This window comes from Amphiprion ocellaris, unplaced genomic scaffold (assembly GCF_022539595.1).
Source record: "Amphiprion ocellaris isolate individual 3 ecotype Okinawa unplaced genomic scaffold, ASM2253959v1 Aocel_unscaffolded172, whole genome shotgun sequence".
NCBI lineage: Eukaryota > Metazoa > Chordata > Actinopteri > Pomacentridae > Amphiprion > Amphiprion ocellaris.
In genome coordinates, this window is record NW_026559336.1 from 1 (window position 1) to 20,767 (window position 20,767).

General features: G+C 36.5%; 2 protein-coding genes across 2 annotated transcripts; both read right to left on the reverse strand.

The window, feature by feature from the left end:
* Positions 1-1,135: 1,135 nt before the first annotated feature.
* LOC111582489 (probable thiopurine S-methyltransferase) lies at positions 1,136-6,094 on the reverse strand. The gene is made up of 9 exons (XM_023291167.3): positions 5,936-6,094; positions 4,426-4,545; positions 4,033-4,125; positions 3,118-3,250; positions 2,331-2,383; positions 1,795-1,869; positions 1,616-1,701; positions 1,466-1,510; positions 1,136-1,359 (listed from the first exon to the last, which is right to left on the reverse strand). Exons 2-9 carry the CDS (start codon positions 4,521-4,523, stop codon positions 1,241-1,243), a joined length of 702 nt encoding a protein of 233 aa, XP_023146935.2. The 5' UTR covers positions 4,524-4,545; positions 5,936-6,094; the 3' UTR covers positions 1,136-1,240.
* Positions 6,095-9,105: 3,011 nt separating this feature from the next.
* On the reverse strand, positions 9,106-17,514 carry LOC129348416 (probable thiopurine S-methyltransferase). The gene is made up of 9 exons (XM_055008772.1): positions 17,395-17,514; positions 14,055-14,173; positions 13,796-13,888; positions 12,267-12,399; positions 11,359-11,411; positions 11,205-11,279; positions 11,023-11,108; positions 10,845-10,889; positions 9,106-9,361 (listed from the first exon to the last, which is right to left on the reverse strand). The coding sequence occupies exons 2-9, from the start codon at positions 14,150-14,152 to the stop codon at positions 9,246-9,248; spliced, it is 699 nt and encodes a 232-aa protein (XP_054864747.1). The 5' UTR covers positions 14,153-14,173; positions 17,395-17,514; the 3' UTR covers positions 9,106-9,245.
* Between the last annotated feature and the right edge of the window lie 3,253 nt (positions 17,515-20,767).

Genomic DNA, 20,767 nt, shown 5'->3' on the forward strand with positions numbered 1-20,767 from the left:
CTGTGATGGAATTTAATTTATTTTGTCCCATAATGTCTTCGAAACTTTATAAATCCGCTCGTATTTGTGATTCAACTTACATTTGTCGTTTCTTCGCGGTTTTGCAATATGTCATTTTCCTGTGCAATGTTTCATCTTGACGTGCAATATTACCAATATTTGAGTAACATGTACATATTTTTTTTGTGTGTGAAATATTTCATTTCCGTGAGCAATTTTTCAATTTAAGGCACAATATTTATATTTAATGTGCAATATTTTATTATTGTGTGCAATATTACTTCACTGCTCCATAATCCTTGCCAGTATTACTTCTTATTTTATTTGTTCTGATCTTTTTTCCCCTGCTTGATCTAAAAAAAAAAAAAAAAAAAAAGGCAATTTTTATTGGCTACCACTATTTTTTTCTTGATTTCTTTTAGTGTTTGTTAAAGCCAGAAAGTTGCCATTTTAAATGATTTAAGTTCTGTGGCTTGTCTGTGATCTACAAAATGAAACAACTGAATGAACATCCTCCAACGCTGGTGATTCCATCATTTATGCCAGAGGTTGTAATCACTTCTACGGCTTTATAATTCACTTCTACAAACAAGGGTTCAAAGGTTTTACTGTCAGATGCAGCAATAAACACGTTATCAGTAGATTCTTAGTTCACTGTGGTTCTGCCTTCACCTCCATCAACCTTTTTACTGAATAAACTCATTTAAACCTCCTTCTATACGTGGAAGTAGATAAACATTAACCATGTTCTGTACACACTGTAAACACACACAAAAATATCACTGGCTCATTTTAAGAAAGGAAAGATAATTTTACAGAGATTATTTTTCCCCACCAACACCAGCATACTCTCAAAACGGAGGTAAACAACAAAAAACTCAATACATTCTGTCACTTTTAGCAGCTATTTTAAAACCATACATGTGGGGGGGAAATGGTTATTATTACAGTATTAAGCAGCATTCAGGTTTCCCTGCTTTCATCTCTGAATTGTGAATCTAGTTTTCTATGTATCTTCATTATAAATTCAGTTTCTTATTTTAAATATTACTTAAAATAATGGTAGTAATATATAAAAGCATGCCTAAAAACATGATTTCTACCAGTTTGCATGGTTTCAAAAAGCACAGACATGTTTTCAGGTTAATTTTTATTCCCTTTTATTCATACATGATACATTTCTAAAGTTCACGAGTTAAATAAAGGACATTTTACATCCATGAAACTTCATTTTCAGTTTTTAGCTGCTCTTCGGGGTGATGAGGAAAACACGTTCGTTCAGGTAATCCATCCCAAAGTCCCTCCACATGTCTGACATTATATCTGTGGACTGCAGCAGCTCGATGTTGCAGCTTTTACCTGAGGAAAGAAGAGAAAAAGCATCTTTGAAAAAAATTCTGGAGTGTGAACGCTGTGTTTCTAAAAAAAAAACAACCTGAACAATGTAGTTTTAAATAAAACTCACCAAACAGAGTGTGAAGCTGCTCATCAGGCACAAAAAACGGAGGACCTACGACACAAAAACTGATTTTAAATCTCACAAAACTCATTTTAAAATGCTAAATACATTAAAGCCTTTTTGCCTGATATTTTTTGGCACAATGTGGAAACACACCTTCATATTTTTCAGGATTGTACTGCAAAGTGTCCACGAGGTATCTGCAGTCTTTGGCCATCAGAGAACCCATCAGAGCAGCGTATCTGCAGAATAAACACATATGAAGAAGAGCAAATGATTTAAATGTATTTTTTTCTGTCTAAAAGTGTAAAAACCATTCTTGGATCTGTTCTTACTTTTCTCTGTCTTTTGGGTTGATGGCCACCAGAGATCCTCGGTCCCAGATCGCTCCAAACTGACCCTCGACTGCGCTGTGAAATCAGGAAAAAGGGATTAAATCAAAGTAATTTAACCTTTAAAAGTTATAAAAACCGGGCTGCACAGTGGTGTAGTGGTTAGCACTTTCGCCTTGCAGCTAGAAGATCCCTGGTTCGCGTCCCGGCTTTCCCGGGATCTTTCTGCATGGAGTTTGCATGTTCTCCCTGTGCATGCGTGGGTTTTCTCCGGGTACTCCGGCTTCCTCCCACAGTCCAAAAATATGCTGAGGTTAATTGATCATTCTAAATTGCCCGTAGGTGTGAATGTGAGAGTGATTGTTTGTCTCTGTATGTAGCCCTGTGACAGACTGGTGACCTGTCTAGGGTGTCCCCTGCCTTCACCTGAGTCAGCTGGGATAGACTCCAGCCCCCCCATGACCCTAGTGAGGATTAAGCGGTGTTTAGATAATGGATGGATGGATGGAAGTTATAAAAACCACGTGTGGTTCGCTCACCTGGAGAAGTTGTACAGGTCGCACTGATAGAGGGAGATGCTTTTCTCTGCGTTCTGTGGAACAAAGAGAAAAAGAACTTCAACCTAAATCACCACAAAACCGGTGAAACTGCAACTACAACTCTAAATCGTCAGAAAAAACAGAACTAAAAAAGCCACAGAGACACAAAATCACCATAAAAAGATCTAAAATCACCACAAAAGACCCAAAATTGCAATAGAAACACCATAAAATCACCATGAATAGATGGAAAATTAAGCGAAAAAGCGGCAATACTACCCCAAAGACTCAATTTTGCCACAAAAACATTCAGTATCACCACAAAACAGGTGAAATTGCAACAAAAGCTCTAAATCATCACAAAAAACATGACCAAAAGGTCTAGACACAAAAATCACCATAAAAAGATGAAAAATTCCCACAAAAAGCAGCAAAACTATCCTGAAAGGTTCAATTTCACCACAAAAAACAGGCAAAATCATCACAAAATGGCCCAAAATGACCACAAAAAAGGATGTTTTGTGTCTTTTTGTGCTGATTTTGTGTTTCTTTGTGATAATTTTGGCTCTTTTTGGTGATTTGGTCTCTTTTGTGGGAATTTTCCAGCTTTTTTAGTTATTTTAGTTGCAGTTTTCACCAGAACTCAGATGTGTTTCTCCTCCTAAATGTCATGTGTCTATCTATTGGACTGATGAAGTTCTGAGGCTCAGAAATGATGGAAAAAGTCAGTTCCTTCCATGGTTGTCCACTAGTGGTGCTGGTCCAGAGCCTCCTCCAGGGTTCCTACCTTGAACACCTTTGCTCCAGGTACACCACCTGCAGCCTCCTCACTGTACGTCATGTTGTTCTCCTCAAAGAACTGTCGGACTGCCTTCTCACAGATCTCCACTCCGACCACTGAGTGACCCCTGTCTGCCAGCCTGACCACCACAGAGGACAGCAGGATCATTATGGGATGTCAGATACAGTTTTAATCCTGACAGCTTCAGGAAAAAGCTGCTAGAAGCTTCTTGGATGAAGGTGAAACATCTTCAGGAACCTTAAACAGAAGCTCAGCTGCTTTTTACTGAAGCTCTGATCGAGAATCTCTTTTAGCAGAAACATAAACACTAAATATGATGTAGAAGGGCCTCTCATATAATTAGAATACAATGGCAGCATCATGATGTGAAGCATGGTGGTGGCAGCATCATGATGTGAAACATGGTGGTGGCAGCATCATGATGTGAAGCACGGTGGTGGCAGCATCATGATGTGTAGCACGGTGGTGGCAGCATCATGATGTGAAGCACGGTGGTGGCAGCATCATGATGTGAAGCATGGTGGTGGCAGCATCATGATGTGAAGCATGGAGGTGGTAGCATCATGATGTGAAGCACGGTGGTGGCAGCATCATGATGTGAAGCACGGTGGTGGCAGCATCATGATGTGTAGCATGGTGGTGGCAGTATCATTATGTGAAGCATGGTGGTGGCAGCATCATGATGTGAAGCATGGTGGTGGCAGTATCATTATGTGAAGCATGGTGGTGGCAGCATCATGATGTGAAGCATGGAGGTGGCAGCATCATGATGTGAAGCATGGAGGTGGCAGCATCATGATGTAAAGCACGGTGGTGGCAGCATCATGATGTGAAGCATGGTTGTACTAAATCTAAACATTAAATGTGATGTATTTCAGTGGATTTATAGTTTCTTCCTACCATTTCATATCTACAGCTTTCCCACACAGAGGGAAGAAGAAGCGAACTCCTTTTCGCCCATTAAGAACTTTATCGATGTTGTTCTCCAGCATCCTGTGAAGAAGAAGAAAAACTCAATTAACAGCCAAAAACACACACCTGTGGAGGTATTTTAAACAGTTACGTTTACAAAAACAAAAATGCTAACTTTAAAATTGCAACATCTGAATTATCTTCGCTGATTGTCCTTATTTGACTTGCAAAAGAGTGATTTATTTCCCTTTTTGACCAGTTTATGAGAGCTTGTCGTGTGCATTTTTAGTTTATATGATCTTATTCAGTCACAAATGCATTTAGAAAACTTTGGAATTTTGTCTTATTCCATTAAAAAAAGCAGATACGTGTGGTATTTACTTGTTCACATGGTCTTCATGGAATTCAATGTCGTCCTTTTTCCAGTATTCCTCCCACTCTGCGAGCGTCATGACCCGATTGGCCTGAGGTTCCAACATGATGTTTTCCTGAATCTGACCGCTAGAAGACAACAAAAAGCAGCAAAACAAAGAGAAAAACAAAGATGGAGTGAAAAACATTCATTTCTGTGGCTGCAGATAGAGGTAAGAAGATGATGCTGAGTAAATATACATATAAAAACATGAAAACAGGCCTTTAAAGAGCAGCTTTGTCATCTGAAATGAGCCAAATAACTGCAAAAACAGCTTCAATGTGTCACTAGGATATAAAAAATGGTGTCTTGATAGCCCCAGTTGATCTAAATTAAATGAACTTAAACTGCAGACCACTAACCGGCACAGAAGTCTTTGTCATGGTGCCCATTGCTAGCTGAAGCCCAGGTAATACAGCTGCTCTACAATATGTTTGCTGACATGCATGTGGTTGGTTTTCTGCCGTTTCAGTTACAATATTTTTAATAAGTTAGATTATTAAACAATTGTAAAATCAGCCCAGATGTTAGCCTCAATCCAGCCTTAAAGCAATCTAAAATAAGAGTGGAACTAAGTCCAAAACCAAATCTAAAATCAGCCCAAAAGCTGCTCTCAACTTGCATGCAAGACTTCTAGTTGAAGGTCATTAACCTCCACAGAAGTCTTTGTCATGGTGCCCATTGCTAGCTAAATCCCTGGTAATACAGCTGCCGTATCAGTTACAATAAGTGTTTTTAGTTAAACCATTCAGCAAGTCTAAATTCAGTACAAAACCAGTTTAAAATCAGTCCAAAAGCTACTCTCAATGTGCACGCAAGATTTTTAGTTGGAGGTCATTAACCACCACTAGAGTCTTTGTCATGGTGCCCGTTGCTAGATAAACTCCCCCAATTTCCTGACATCTTTTACCTTCAGCCTTATCGGTGAATGTATGTTTAATCTGTTGAATTATTAACGTCAGTTAATCGATGAATCATTAGCACCTCTAATGCAAACAGTGATCTGTGCCCTCTGATGTTTACATTGCAGAACTGGAAAGTCCGACTTTTGACCCACATGGTTGAACTGTATCTGATCCAGAATAATGACTTAATGATGTTCCTTTATGCTATGTGGGAAAACAAACTACGGAAACTCACCAAACACCTGCAGGAACTAGATTTTACAACATCGTGTTAAACACTTTTATTGTGTTGTATCTTTGATTTTTCCTCGTTTTATTGTCATATTGTTTATAAGTCATTATGTTTATGTCTTCTATGTAGAATCATGCAGCACTTTGGTTCACTCCTGTTGTTTTGAATGTATTTTATAAGGTTGGTATTATTTTTAAATTAGAATCCAATACTTTACAGTTTAACAGAAATATCAGATCCCTCTTATCTTGCAGCAGCATGAAACCAGCCATCCTACTTTTGAGAGGAAACTTGAAACCTACAAGTTTTTTATATGTATATGTGCTCAAATGAAGAACTTACTTGATCTGAATGGAGATGACTGAGTTATTTATCAGGAGTTTCTTCTACCAGCTGATCTGTTTGGTTCACGGCTGCAGAAACAGAAGCAGGATGAGGATGAAAACAGTGTTTGACAGGATAAAACTCCCAACTGCACCCAGTCTGACTTCTGGTTTGGGAGGAGTTTCATGCTGCCTTCAGGGTACAGTGGAAATGTGGGAAATATCTCTAACCGTAACTGTAAACTAATATAAGGTGCCAGTGTAATAATGACTTCTATTTGATACATTCTAATCCAGTAAATCTGACCTTTTAGGAGGACAGTTATTGTTGAAACCTTTCAGAGAATCATCAGTTCAACTTCATATGAACTGTAGAAGCACAAACACAAATTATGTCCTCTTAAATGACCACAAATGTGAATCAGCACCTCTTTAAACACAAAAACTTCCATAAATGTAGGAATTATTAGAGCACTGTTAGTACTAGAATCTATTAGTTTCAGCTCGACATACCTCATACATTGTACGCTGAACTAATATTCCCTTCTATTAATGCAATTTTCTTGGGAACCAACAGTCCATGAAGGGCTCCTTGTTGGCTCTGAAGCAAAATAATTCAAACCGTTTTGTGTCTGACTCAGATATGAACGTTGTCTGATCTGTTCAACACCTGACTGTTGTTGCAATGCTGCCACTCAGTGGCCGAGGCAGGAAATGTTTTTCTTGTGAACCATACTAGTTTTACTGAGGAACCGGGGAAACATCCTCCATCCTGGAGAAAACAGATATAGATACAACCAACGGCATCTCCATCATGACAATACACAGGAGAAAGTAAAAGTTCAGTAGGAATTGGCCTAACACAGAAACATGGAATACAAGAAACCAACAACAAGCTGAAGTTTCCCTCCTTCTTCTTTATAAACTGTTAAACTCTGTCAGGTTCCACAGAGATCCTGAGTCAACAGAACTTTCTGGTCCAGACTCTAATTCTCAGTTGGATTGAGATCTGGACTCTGACTCCTCCAGAACTTCCACCTTGTTGTCTTTTAACCATTTCTGAGGATCTTTGTCTGTTTGCTTCAACTTAAATGAAATCTTCTCCACGTCCCAGTTCTCTTCAGACTGCATCAGGTAGAGTTCTCTAGACTTTGCTGCATTCATTTATCGTCTACCTTTACAGGCCTTCAGAACCTGCTGCTGAGGAACATAATGATGCTGCCACCACCATGCTTCATATAATGATGCTGCCACCACCATGCTTCATATAATGATGCTGCCACCACCATGCTTCATATAATGATGCTGCCACCACCATGCTTCATATAATGATGCTGCCACCACCGTGCTTCACATCATGATGCTGCCACCACCATGCTTCATATAATGATGCTGCCACCACCATGCTTCACATCATGATGCTGCCACCACCGTGCTTCTCAGTGGGGATGGTGTAAAACACATCATCTACTCTGATGGTGAAAAAGCTCCATTCTGGTCTCCTCAGACCAAAGAACCTTCTTCCAGGTGTCTTCAGAGTCTCCACATGTCTTCTGCTGAACTCTAGTCCAGATTTAATTGGAGCTTTTTCCATCAGAGTCTTTCTCTTTGTCTCCATAAAGCTTTGACTGGTGAAGAACAGACAACAATTGTTATATGAACAGTCTCTCCCATCGCAGCTGCTGAAGCTGGAACTCCTTCAGAGGAGTCATGGGAGTCTTGGTGGCCTCCCTCTCTCGTCAGTTTTTGAGGACGTCCTGTTCTAGTCAGATTTACTCCTGTGTCATCTTCCTTCCATTTCTTAATGATGCTAAAAATGTTTCCTTTTTGAAACAAAATAGTCTCTTTTTGTAAATTCCCTTTAAAAACATTTTAAATTAATCATGATTCAATGTTGAAAAGCAGAAAAAGTGGCAAACAAGGAGGGTGAATACTTTTGTAGTCACTTTCTGTCTATAGCACCAGTTTGTTTGACTACAAATGGTGGATTTGTGGATATTTAAGTGTCTGGTTGTGGTCCTAGCTGACATGTCTGTTCTTGTGTTTTTTGTGTATTTGTATTTGAATACACTAGCTGCATTTTAAAGCAGCCTTTCATGGTCTCTGGTAAGGAGTGTCTGTGTACTGAACCTTTCTATACATTGGATTAACTGTCTGGTTAATGATTTATCGCCAGGCTTTTGTGCACATTTAGCCAATTTTAACCCTTTTCTAACCAATCACCAGAAAACCACCAAAAAAACCTACAAAAAGATCAAAAAACACCCCCAGATTACTTAAAAAGCACAAGAAAATATAATGAAACCACCACAAATAGATCCAAATTTCCCACAAAGACTTAAAATCACAAGTAAAAAAGACCTACATTAATAATAAAAAGACTCTAAATTACCATAGAAAAAACTTCACCACAGGATGCATATTTACCACAAAAAGCTTCAAATTTACCACCAAATGACATAAAATCACCAGAAAAAACACCAAAGAAAACTAGAAAAAGATTCAAAATCACCACCAAACGACTTAAAATCACCTAAAATCACCAGAAAACCACCAAAAAACCTACAAAAAGATTCAAAATCACTACAAAGATGTAAATTTACCACAGAACGAAAGACTTTTTCCACAAAAAGACCAACATTAACATAACCACAGGAAGATGCAAATTTACCACAAAAAGATTAACTTTTCCTCCAAATGACTTAAAGTCACCAGGAACCACCAAAAAACCTACAAAAAGATTCAAAAACACCCCCAAATTACTTAGAAATCACAAGAAAATATAATGAAACCACCACAAATGGATCCAAATTTACCACAAAAAGACTCAAAAACACCACAAAGATGCAAATTTACCACAAAAAGTTTAAAATTTACCACCAAATGACTTAAAATGACCAGAAAATCACCAAAGAAAACTAGAAAAAGATTCAAACTCTTCACCAAATGGCTTAAAATGACCTAAAATCACCAGAAAACCACCCGAAGAAAACTACAAAAAGAATCAAAATTGCTAGAAAAACACAGAAAATACTACAAAATATTGTATTCTTGTCCTCGGAAACTGTTCTAGTGAAACCTATAAATAAAAAAGTTTCTCCTGTTCAGCTGCTCTGTCTGCAGTATTTATATTAAAACATAAACAACACACCTGCTGTCTACAAACTGGATTCAAAAAAGTCACAAAAATCTTGCTGCAAAACATTTTTATTGAATTTTTATTCTCTTGTTTGAACATGATCCATTTTCTGAGGCTTCACTAGTTAAAAAACTGATTTATTCCCATGTAATTTATATCCTTCATCATAAAGATGTTGAAAACTTGCACTTCAGCTCTTGGGAGTGAGGAGATGAACGTTTTCCGTCAGATAATCCAGTCCCCACTTTCTGGTTCTGTCAGTCAGAGCATCAGCAGACTGCAGCAGCTCGATGTTACAGCAGTGACCTGCAGGAAAACCAACGCTTTCAGATTCACTATAATGATTTAAAAAAAGAGAAGTCATCATTAAATATCATCGTCTAACTCCAAGTAATCTACTGTCAGCACAGAAAGACTAAAAATCACCAGAAATCACCACAAAACAATGCAAAATTACCACAAAAACACTCAAAGTCACCAGGAAAAAACTAAATCACCAGGGAAAGATGTAAAATTACCACAAAAAACATTAAAATCACCAGAAATCTTCCCCAAAGTGACCACAAAAATGTATAAACTTACCACAAAAAGACTCAAAATTATCACAAAAGGAAAGAAATGAATGCAAATTAGGGCATTTTTTTAGATGTATAATACCTGATTTCCATATTTAAACACACATTTTGGTGTAAGTGGTGTGAGTGTGATTGTCCTGTTTTAAGTTACTGTATTGTTTTTAAGTGATTTTCACTGTGAAGCACTTTGGTCACCACCCTTTGGGCTGTTGTAGAGGGCTATAGAAATAACTTTGATTGATTCATATTTTAAGAAAACTTATGATACTAAATATTATTGTTTTATACAAAATAATTTGCTGAGAAAGTTTCATGGTGTCACAAAATCAGAAATCACTGCCAAAAGACTTAAAATGACCACAAGAAAAATTTAAAAAGATCCCCAATTTCTTAAAACAAAACAAAAAAATCTAATTCACAAAAAGAAAAATAAATACCAGGGAAAAAAACTAAATTAACATCCCAAATTTATCAAAAAAAAAAAGAATCAAATCAGACAAAAAAATTACCAGGGAAAAAAAAAAACACAAAATCAACACAAAAAGATGCAAAATCACTTCAAAAAACTTTAAATCACAAAACAAAAAAATTACATCACCACAAAAATGGACAAATTTACCAGTTATCTCAGAAATAAATAAATAAATGCAAATTAGGATATGTTAATTATATAGTATCTCATTTGCATATCTAAACAGACATTTTTAGAATACTCAAAACATAAATTATTATAGTTTATTTCTAAGTAATTTACTGAGAAAGTTTTATGTCACAAAATCTGAAATCACCCCAAAAGATGTCAAATCGCCACAAAAAAAACACCCAAAATAGACCCAAATTTATCAACAAAGACTTAAAATCACCACAGACAGATGCACATTTACCACAAAATATATTTTATTGCATTTAATAGTCGATGTTGTTTTGTCTCAAGTATGTTGAGATATTTCCATACTTGTGTATAAAATCCTTTCAGTGTTTCTGTGTTTAGTTGATCTATTTGCTTCCTAATAAGAGAATCAACTCATTTAAATAGCTACAAATGTTGGCATTTAAACAAACTAATTAAAAATACCTCATTAAACAACCGCAATGAGGAGCTTTTAATAAGTTAATCTCCTCATGGAGTCGCAGAAAACACAACTTCAGCTTTTAGCAGCTTCTTTAAAAAGACGGTTTTAAATAAAACTAAATAAAAATTCAATAAAACTCACCAAACAGGCTGTGAAGCTGCTCATCAGGAACAAAAAACGGAGGACCTATGCAATAAAAACAGTCCAGAGTAGCTTTAAAATGACAATTTAAAGTTAAAAAGACATGAAAATAAACATCTTTTGCCTGATACATGTCATCTGGCACATCTCATATTATTAGAATATAATAGAAATATACCTTTATATAATGTAGGGTTGTACAGCAAATTGTCCACGAGGTATCTGCAGTCTTTGGCCATCAGAGAAATCATCAGAGCAGCATATCTGCAAAATAGATGGATAAAAATAAGAAGAATAACTGATTTAAATATATATTGTTCCCTCTAAAAGTCTAAAAACCATTCTTGGATCTGGTCCTACTTTTCTCTATCTTGAGGGTTGATGGCCACCAGAGATCCTCGGTCCCAGATCGCTCCAAACTGACCCTCGACTGAGCTGTGAAATCAGGAAAAAATGATTTAATTAAAGAAATTTAACCTTTAGAAAGGACAAAAACCACGTGTGGTTCGCTCACCTGGAGAAGTTGTACAGGTCACACTGATAGAGCGAGATGCTTTTCTCTGAGTTCTGTAGAACAAAAACACTGGATGAAAACTTTGTCCATGTAAGATATAGAAGTTATTCAGTCATTGCTTCATTAAAGTCATTTACCATAAGGTGATAAAATAACTTTGATTCTAGTCACAGAAGACAAGATGTACAGCTAGTGACAAAAACAAACAAACAATGGACTTCAATTACCATAAAGACTTAAAATCCATAAAAAGATGAGGTTACAGCAAAAGCCACCATTAAAAGACTTAAAGTCACCACAAAGACTTGAAATGACCTGAAAAGATGCCAAAATCATCACATAGACTCATAATCACTACAAAAAAAACACAATATCACCACAAAAGCTTGTGAAATTAACACAAAAATACTCAAAATCACCACCAAAAGATGTGAAATCACCAGAAAAAGGCTGGAATCACAACACGATGCCTCACAATCACTAGAAAAAGACTCAAAATCACAACAAATGGACAGAAAATCACCACAAAATCTAGCGATATCACCAAAAAGACTGAAAAATGTAAATAAAATATGTAAAAAATCAACACAAAATGACTCAAAATTGCAACAAAAATGTGTGAAATCAACATAAGACGACTAAAAATGACCACAAAAAATCCCATCGCAACACAAACATGAAACACCAGAAAGTCGAAATCACCACAGAATGAATCAAATCACTACAAAATGACACCATACCTCCTCAAAATCTTGTGAAATCAACACAAAACTTCTCAAAATTGCAAGAAAAACTTGTGAAACCACCACAAAAAGACTCAAAGAAGATCACAGAATAGCAGAAGTATCAGTTCCTTCCATGGTTGTCCACTAGTGGTGCTGGTCCAGAGCCTCCTCCAGGGTTCCTACCTTGAACACCTTTGCTCCAGGTACACCACCTGCAGCCTCCTCACTGTACATCATGTTGTTCTCCTCAAAGAACTGTCGGACTGCCTTCTCACAGATCTCCACTCCGACCACTGAGTGACCCCTGTCTGCCAGCCTGACCACCACAGAGGACAGCAAGATCATTATGGGATGTCAGATACAGTTTTAATCCTGACAGCTTCAGGAAAAAGCTGCTAAATGTGGTGTAGAAGTACATCTCATATAATTAGAATATGGTGGAAAAAAACTCTATATTTGTCACCAGACATTAATCAAAGTGAAGCACGGTGGTGGCAGCATCATGATGTGAAGCACGGTGGTGGCAGCATCATGATGTGAAGCATGGTGGTGGCAGCATCATGATGTAAAGCATGGTGGTGGTAGCATCATGATGTGAAGCATGGTGGTGGCAGCATCATGATGTAAAGCATGGTGGTGGTAGCATCATGATGTGAAGCATGGTGGTGGCAGCATCATGATGTGAAGCACGGTGGTGGCAGCATCATGATGTGAAGCACGGTGGTGGCAGCATCATGATGTGTAGCATGGTGGTGGCAGCCTCATGATGTGAAGCACGGTGGTGGCAGCATCATGATGTGAAGCACGGTGGTGGCAGCATCATGATGTGTAGCATGGTGGTGGCAGCATCATGATGTAAAGCACGGTGGTGGCAGCATCATGATGTGAAGCATGGTGGTGGCAGCATCATGATGTAAAGCATGGTGGTGGTAGCATCATGATGTGAAGCATGGTGGTGGCAGCATCATGATGTGAAACACGATGGTGGCAGCATCATGATGTGAAGCATGGTGGTGGCAGCATCATGATGTGAAGCACGGTGGTGGCAGCATCATAATGTAAAGCATGGTGGTGGCAGCATCATATGTGAAGCATGGTGGTGGCAGCATCATGATGTGAAACACGATGGTGGCAGCATCATGATGTGAAGCATGGTGGTGGCAGCATCATGATGTAAAGCATGGTGGTGGTAGCATCATGATGTGAAGCATGGTGGTGGCAGCATTATGATGTGAAGCATGGAGGTGGTAGCATCATGATGTGAAGCATGGTGGTGGCAGCATCATGATGTGAAGCATGGTGGTGGCAGCATTATGATGTAAAGCATGGTGGTGGCAGCATCATATGTGAAGCATGGTGGTGGCAGCATCATGATGTGAAACACGGTGGTGGCAGCATCATGATGTGAAGCATGGTGGTGGCAGCATCATGATATGAAGCATGGTGGTGGCAGCATCATGATGTGAAGCATGGTGGTGGCAGCATCATGATGTGAAGCATGGTGGTGGCAGCATTATGATGTGAAGCATGGTGGTGGCAGCATCATGATGTGAAGGCTCCTTTCAGGTGCTTTGAGTTAATCAGCTGTTTAGAACCTCCTATATAATCATTTTAATTTTTTGCATCGTCTGATGACAAACACTGAACCTCTTGCACCATATTCTACTAATATGAGATGCATTTCAGTGGATTTAGAGTTGTTTTTTTCCTACCACTTCATATCTACAGCTTTCCCACAGAGAGGGAAGAAGAAGCGAACTCCTTTTCGGCCATTGACAACTTTATCAATGTTGTTCGCCAGCATCCTGTGAAGAAGAAAAAAAAACACTAATTTAATGGCTAAAAACACTCATCTGAATGTATTCTCCATGTGCGTTTACAGTTTATATAATCATGTTAAGTCACAAATGCATGTAGAAGACTTTGGTTTTCCTCTTATTCCACTAAGAAAGCAGACAAAAGCATCTTTACGGGTTAACATGATCCATGTGGAATCCAATGTTGTCCTTTTTCCAGCTTTCCTCCCATTCTCCCAGCGTCCTGACCCGATCAGCCTGAGGTTCTAACATGATGTTTCCTGAGTCCGACTGCTAGAAGATAAAGAGAAAACACAGGATGGTTGCAGAACTTGAAAATATTCTTAACTGATAATCATCTATGTTGTCAAATAATTGCCTGAGTGCAGCAAACATTACTGAAGATGAAAAAAAACTCTAAAAATCAGCCCAGAAGTTAGCCTCAATCTAGTCTTGAAGCCGTCTGAAATCAACCTAGAACCAAGTACAAAACTGATCAATAAATTGTCTATAATTAAATCTAAATCCAGTCCAAACTGAGTCTAAAATCAACTCAGAAAATCTGCTTTCAACTGCATGCATGAGCTCTAGTTGGAGGTCATTAAGCGTCCGAGAAGGCTTTGTCATGGTGCTCCGTTGCTCGCTAAACTCCTATAATGCATACAGAAACATGTGAAATCACCACAAAAAGATGTGAAATCTTCATAAAAAGTCAAAATATCATATAAAGACAAAATCATCACAGAAGATGTGAAATCAACACAAGAAAACTGAAAATCACCACAAATGAACATAAAATCACCACTAAAAGTCTAAAAATCAGCCCAAAAGCCTTGAAGCCATCTGAAATGAGACTGAAACCAAAAACAAAACTGGTCCATAACTTGTCTGTAATTAAATCTAAATCCAGCCAAAACTGAAATCAAGTCAGAAAATCTACTTTCATCTTGCAAGCATTAGTTCTAGTTGTAGGTTATTAAGCATCCCAGAAGTCTATGTCATGGTGCCCCATTGCTCTCTAAACTCCCACAATACTTTATTTTAAGTATAAAAAATGAAAAATGTTGATTACTGTCCTCAAATGTCTCGTTTTGCCCAAAGATCTTCTGTTTACCATCATAGAGGAGGAAAGAAACCAGAAAATATTCACATTTAAGATGCTGGAGGTGAAATTTTTTTTTTCCTTTAGAAATGGCTCAAACCAATTCATGGATTATCAGAACAGTTAGTTTAATAGCTGATAATCAATTGTTGAGCCAAAAACTGATTTTCAAAAGCAATGATCCTCTAAATTTTAATTTTTTTCAACGATATGTATGAGAAAATAAAGCAGTCTTTATCCTATTCTGAATTAGTTTAATTTTTTCTCTTTAAAAAAAAAAAAAAAAAAGAATCAATCAAAAAGTATCAAAAAGGACACCGGTAAAGTACCATCACGAACCATATCGGTCCATTTTATACTTCTTTTTAACCTTTAAATGACCAGTTAGCTCATTTAATGTCATTTTCTGCTCACCAAACAGTGACTGAGATGTTCTTAATGCATCAGAATGACCTGATTTCATTCATTATTTTCATTGTGTATGAATCTGTTGATTAATTTCTGCTTTAATTGATTAGTCTTCTCAGAAAATGGTGAAAAATGTTAATTACTGTGTTTCAAATCTCAGAATTACGTCTATAAATATTTCATTTTCTCCACAACCCAAAGATATTCAGTTTACTGTCATAATTAAAGAAACTAAAGATAATCACATTTTAAAATCTGAAATCAGAGAATTGTGTATTTTTCTTCTTTAAAAAAGACTCAAACCAAATAATGAAAGATCAGCAAGTTGGTGATAAATGTAATAGTTGACGAGATGATTGATTATTCGTTGGAACGTTGGTCTTTGGTCTCAGTTATTCAGTTACAGGAAACATTAAAGTTTAACAAAGACAAACCTTCACTACAGATACAGTTCTGTGCTTTGATCCATAACTAAACATGGAAATACACAAAGTTGCAACACTCAGTTATCAGCTATTAAAGAAGCTATTCTGATAATCCATTAATTGGTTTAAGTCATTTCTAAGGGAAAAAAAAGTCTTAAATGTGGATATTTTCTGGTTTCTTTCCTCCTCTATGACGGTAAACAGAAGAGCTTTGGACAAAACAAGACATTTGAAAACAGTAATCGACACTTTTCACCATTTTCTGAAATTTTACAAACCAAAAGAAGAATCAATTAAAGCAGAAAATCAACAGATGAACAATGAACGATGATGAAGCACGGTGGTGGCAGCATTATTGACAATGGAGATAATGGTTATTGGCAGCCCTAGATAATAGGCAAAATGTATAGGGTATGTTTGTTGGTGTGATAAATATCCTTGTGTAGACTGTAATTAACTAATTAATGGATTTGTGTATATATCAAATATGAATTATAGAGGTTTAGCTAGCAACGGGGCACCACGACAAAGACTCATGGGATGCTTAATGACCTCCAACTAGAACTAATGCATGCAAGATGAAAGCAGATTTTCTGACTTGATTTCAGACTCAGTTTGGACTGGATTCAGATTTAGTTATAGACAGTTTATTGATCAGTTGTTTGGTTTTTTTTTTGTTTCAGTCTCATTTCAGACGACATTCTGAGCTTTGAAAATCAACATTTTTCAGCATTTTCTGAGATTTTTCCAATCAGAAGACTAATCAATTAAAGCAGAAACTAATCAACAGATTAACTGACAATGGAGATAATGCTTAATTGCAACCCTGGATGATGAATTTCTAATGTGTGTTTGGTGATTTATATCCTTGTGTAGGCTGTAATTTACTAATTCGTGGATTTTATTATCTATATTATATGTTTTACGATCGTCTATCGTCTATCTGTAAAATATGACAGGTCATTTTGATGCATTAATAACATCTAAGCCACTTTATGGCAGAGATGCAACAAATAATCAATCATCTCGTCAACTATTACATTTATCATCAACTTTCTGATCATTCACTAATTGGTTTGAGTCGTTTTTATAAAGAAAAAAGTCACAATTCTCCAATTCCAGCTTTTAAAATGTGAATTTTCTGAAGTTTCTGTAACTATTTATGACAGTAAACTGGATCTCTTTGGATTGTGAAGAAAATCAGACATTTGAGGACGTCATTCTGAGATTTGAAAGACAGTAATAGATGTTTTTCACTATTTTCTGAGAAGACTAAACAATTAAAGCAGAAATTAAAGAAATTAAACAGATTCATCAACAATGAAAATAATGAAAGAAATCACACATTAATAACTTCTCATTCACTGTTTAGTGATTAAAAAATGACATTAAATGAGCTCAACTGGTCATTTAAAGGTTAAAAATAAGTTTACAAAGGACTGAAATGGTTCGTGGAGGTTGTTTTTGTCAACTAAAGTCACTTTTTATGGCTCAACACCGGATCGATAATCAGCATCGATTCTACTTCATAAGAAGAAACCTGAAACCAACACGTTAATGATTCTAAATCAATAGCTTACCTGCTCTGAATGCAGACGGCTCGTGTTCGTTCTGCAGCTCTACAGTTATTTAACCTCAGTTCAGCTGATGTGTTTCTGACTTCCGGTTTGGGAGGCGCTTCGTGCTGTGTCCAAGGTCCGCTGGAAATATGGGAAATATCACAACTACACCTTATTGAACTGTCAAACGGCAGCCCTGCAGTAAATGTGGAATCTAGGAGGACAGTTTTTGTTTAAATGTTTCCGAGAATCATCAGTTCAGCTTAATGGAGGCTGTAGTTTGTAGTTCTCTTGAGCAAAAACAAACTGTATCCACCTGAATGACCAGTAATGTGAATCAGCACCTCTCTAAAATTTTAAAACCTTCATAAAGATAGAAATTATTGCAGCACTGTTTGTATCAGACTACATTAACTCCAGCTGGATGCATCTAATAATTTAAAAAACCTCTACTAATGTAATACTGCCTTTTATTTGTACAGTTTTCTTGGAGAACAACAGTCCATGAAGGGCTCCTTATTGGTTCTGAAGCAAAATAATCCAAACAATTTAATATCTGACTTAGATATTAACGTTGTCTGATCTGTTAAACACCAGGCCGTTGTTGTAATGCTGCCACTCAGTGGTCGAGGCAGGAAATGTGTTTAGGATGAGCCGTATTTTAACAGTAAAAAGGACAAAAAATAACTGAAAAACCTTAATTTTGCTTTGCAATATTCCACCTAAAATATTGTGGAGGATTTTCTAGTTAGAAGCAACCCAGACAGGAAGAACCCCTGATAAACAAAAGTTTTGGAAACCAAAGGAGTTAATGAAAAACAGGAACCAGGTAAACATTCTCATTCCACAAGAAAATAGATACAACTAACTTTGTCATCAAATGCAGGGAAAGATGGGGCCAAATATGCCAAAATCACCACAAAAAGACACAATATCGTCACAAAAACTTGTCAAATTATTGCAAAAAGATGCAAAATCACCACAAAAAGACTCAAAGTGACCAGAAAAAAGATCTTTCTTTTACCTTTACTTGTTTTGTGAACCAAAGACTGTGGATGAAAAACTTCGTCCATGTAAGGTGCAGGTGTTTTTCAGTCAGTCCTTCTTTAAAGTCGTTTACCATGTGGCGATAACATAACAATGATTCCAGTGACAGAAGACGTGATGTACAGCATGATGACAAATAAGTCTGTCCAAACAATGGATTTAAACTACCATAAAGAGACTCAAAATCATCACAAACGGACAGAAAATCACCACAAGAAGATGTGAAAACTTCATTAAAAGACTTAAAATCCCTACAAAGACTTGAAATGACGACAGAAATATGTGAAGTCATAAAAAAATGTCGAAATCACCACATAATGAGTCAAAATCACCAGAAAAGGATTCAAACTCACCACAAATGGACAGAAAATCACCACAAGAAGATGTGAAGTCACAATAAAAACGTGTGAAAACTCCATTAAAAGACTTAAAATCACTACAAAAACTCGAAGTCACTACAAAAATATGTGAAACCATCGTTAAAAAAGTCAAAATCACTATGTGATGACTCAAAATCACCACCAATGGTGATGTGTGGTATGTGCAAAATTGTTATTCAGACAATTTGAGCTCATATTTATGAATATTTTTGGTTTATTTTTACATTTTTCAGCACACATTTCTTAAAGGTTTCCACTATTTGCTGCTGTAATAATGCAAATTTCTCCACTGTGGGATAAAGAAAGAATTATTAAATCTTATCCAAATTACAAGAGTAAATATTTTGCTTTTTATTCCTACTTCTGTCACTGTGCTCAGCAAAAACAGCTCAGTCTGAACTCTTTATGATCCTTGGATGTCTGGTTTTGGTTGTAAGGGCATCATTTATCTGTTTTATAGGTTTTCTGGAAGGTGCAGTATGATGCTTTTACATCTTATCTTATAACACACAATCCTGGATGTATTTTAACCCGTTTGACCCATTTTAAAGTAAATAAAATTGCTATGAGTATTTTTTCAGTATAAAATTTCTTCTGCTCAGCTTAAAAAATGTAATCAACATATAAAAGGAAAATGGTTCATCTCACATATTTGCAAACCCACTCTGAACTGAAGAGCTGTTTTAATTTGTCAACTCCATAAAAAGAAAAAAAAAAAAAAAAAAAAAAAAAAAAATATATATATATATATATATATATATATATATATATATATATATATACATATATATATATATATATATATATATATATATATATATATATAAAAATAAAATAAAAATTCCTAAAAAATCAATGTCGTGAAATTATTGTTTTTTTTTAATATGTAGGTCTTTCTGATGTGTTTAAAAAAGTTTTAACTTGCATTTGTTATGAAAACGAATGAATTATCCTCATTGAACCATGATCTGTGAGACGTACAGAATATATTCCACTAAATGTTGAGAGAAATGGTTCATAATGGAGTTAGTAATGTAATATAAACAATGTTTTTTTGGTTTCTGCCAATTCTGGATAATTAAACATCATCAGTGTTCCTGAGAAATGAACCTAACAGGAGGGTTAACAGCTAGAGTTAATAAGATGTCAATAAATGGAGTGTAAACCTAGAAAAACACTGACTTCTAAACTGGACTCTGAATGAAGTTCAGACTGAATCGTCTTTGCTGATTGTTCTTATTTGACTTGCAAATGACTACATTTGTTTCCACATCATTTCTGAGGTTACCATGAGAGAGACGTTGTTTTTTCCTTTTGTTTCACTGATAAAGCAGATAAAAGTCTTTAGTTGTGAGTCTGATGGACGCTGATTCTGATTTCCTTCCAGAGTTCCTCCCACTCAGATCTTCATGAACCCATCGGCCTCCAGTCATACATGAAGCTGATGTTTTACTGCTGGAGGATCAGAAGAAAGGAAAACTAACTGGAGGTTTAACTGGAGGTGAGAAGACATGATTTACCTGGACAATAGGGTTTAAAACCAGCAGCTAGCAGGTTTACAGAAAAGTTTTCATGCAACTTTAATTTAGACTCTGAACTCAAGAAAGACAACAGAAGATGCTGGCGCATGAAAAAGAAATCTGGAGAACTTCAACAATTTAAAATTAAAGAGGAAAAGTTAGTTAAATGACAAAAGCATTAATTAGTAACACTAAAACAAGCAGCTGAATAGGATGAAATTAACAGTCCATGTTCAGTGTCAAGGTGCCCGTTGCTAGCTAAACTCCCACAATGCTCTCTGCTTTAACATGAACTGTAGTCTGAGTGACGCCTCCTCTGGTCTATACAATATCAAACAGTAAGAGGCTCCACCTGGTGGAACAACCAGGTACTACAGCTGATCTATGATACATTTACTGACATGCATCTAATTTGTCTTCTGCCCTAAAATTATGAAGCAAGTCTAA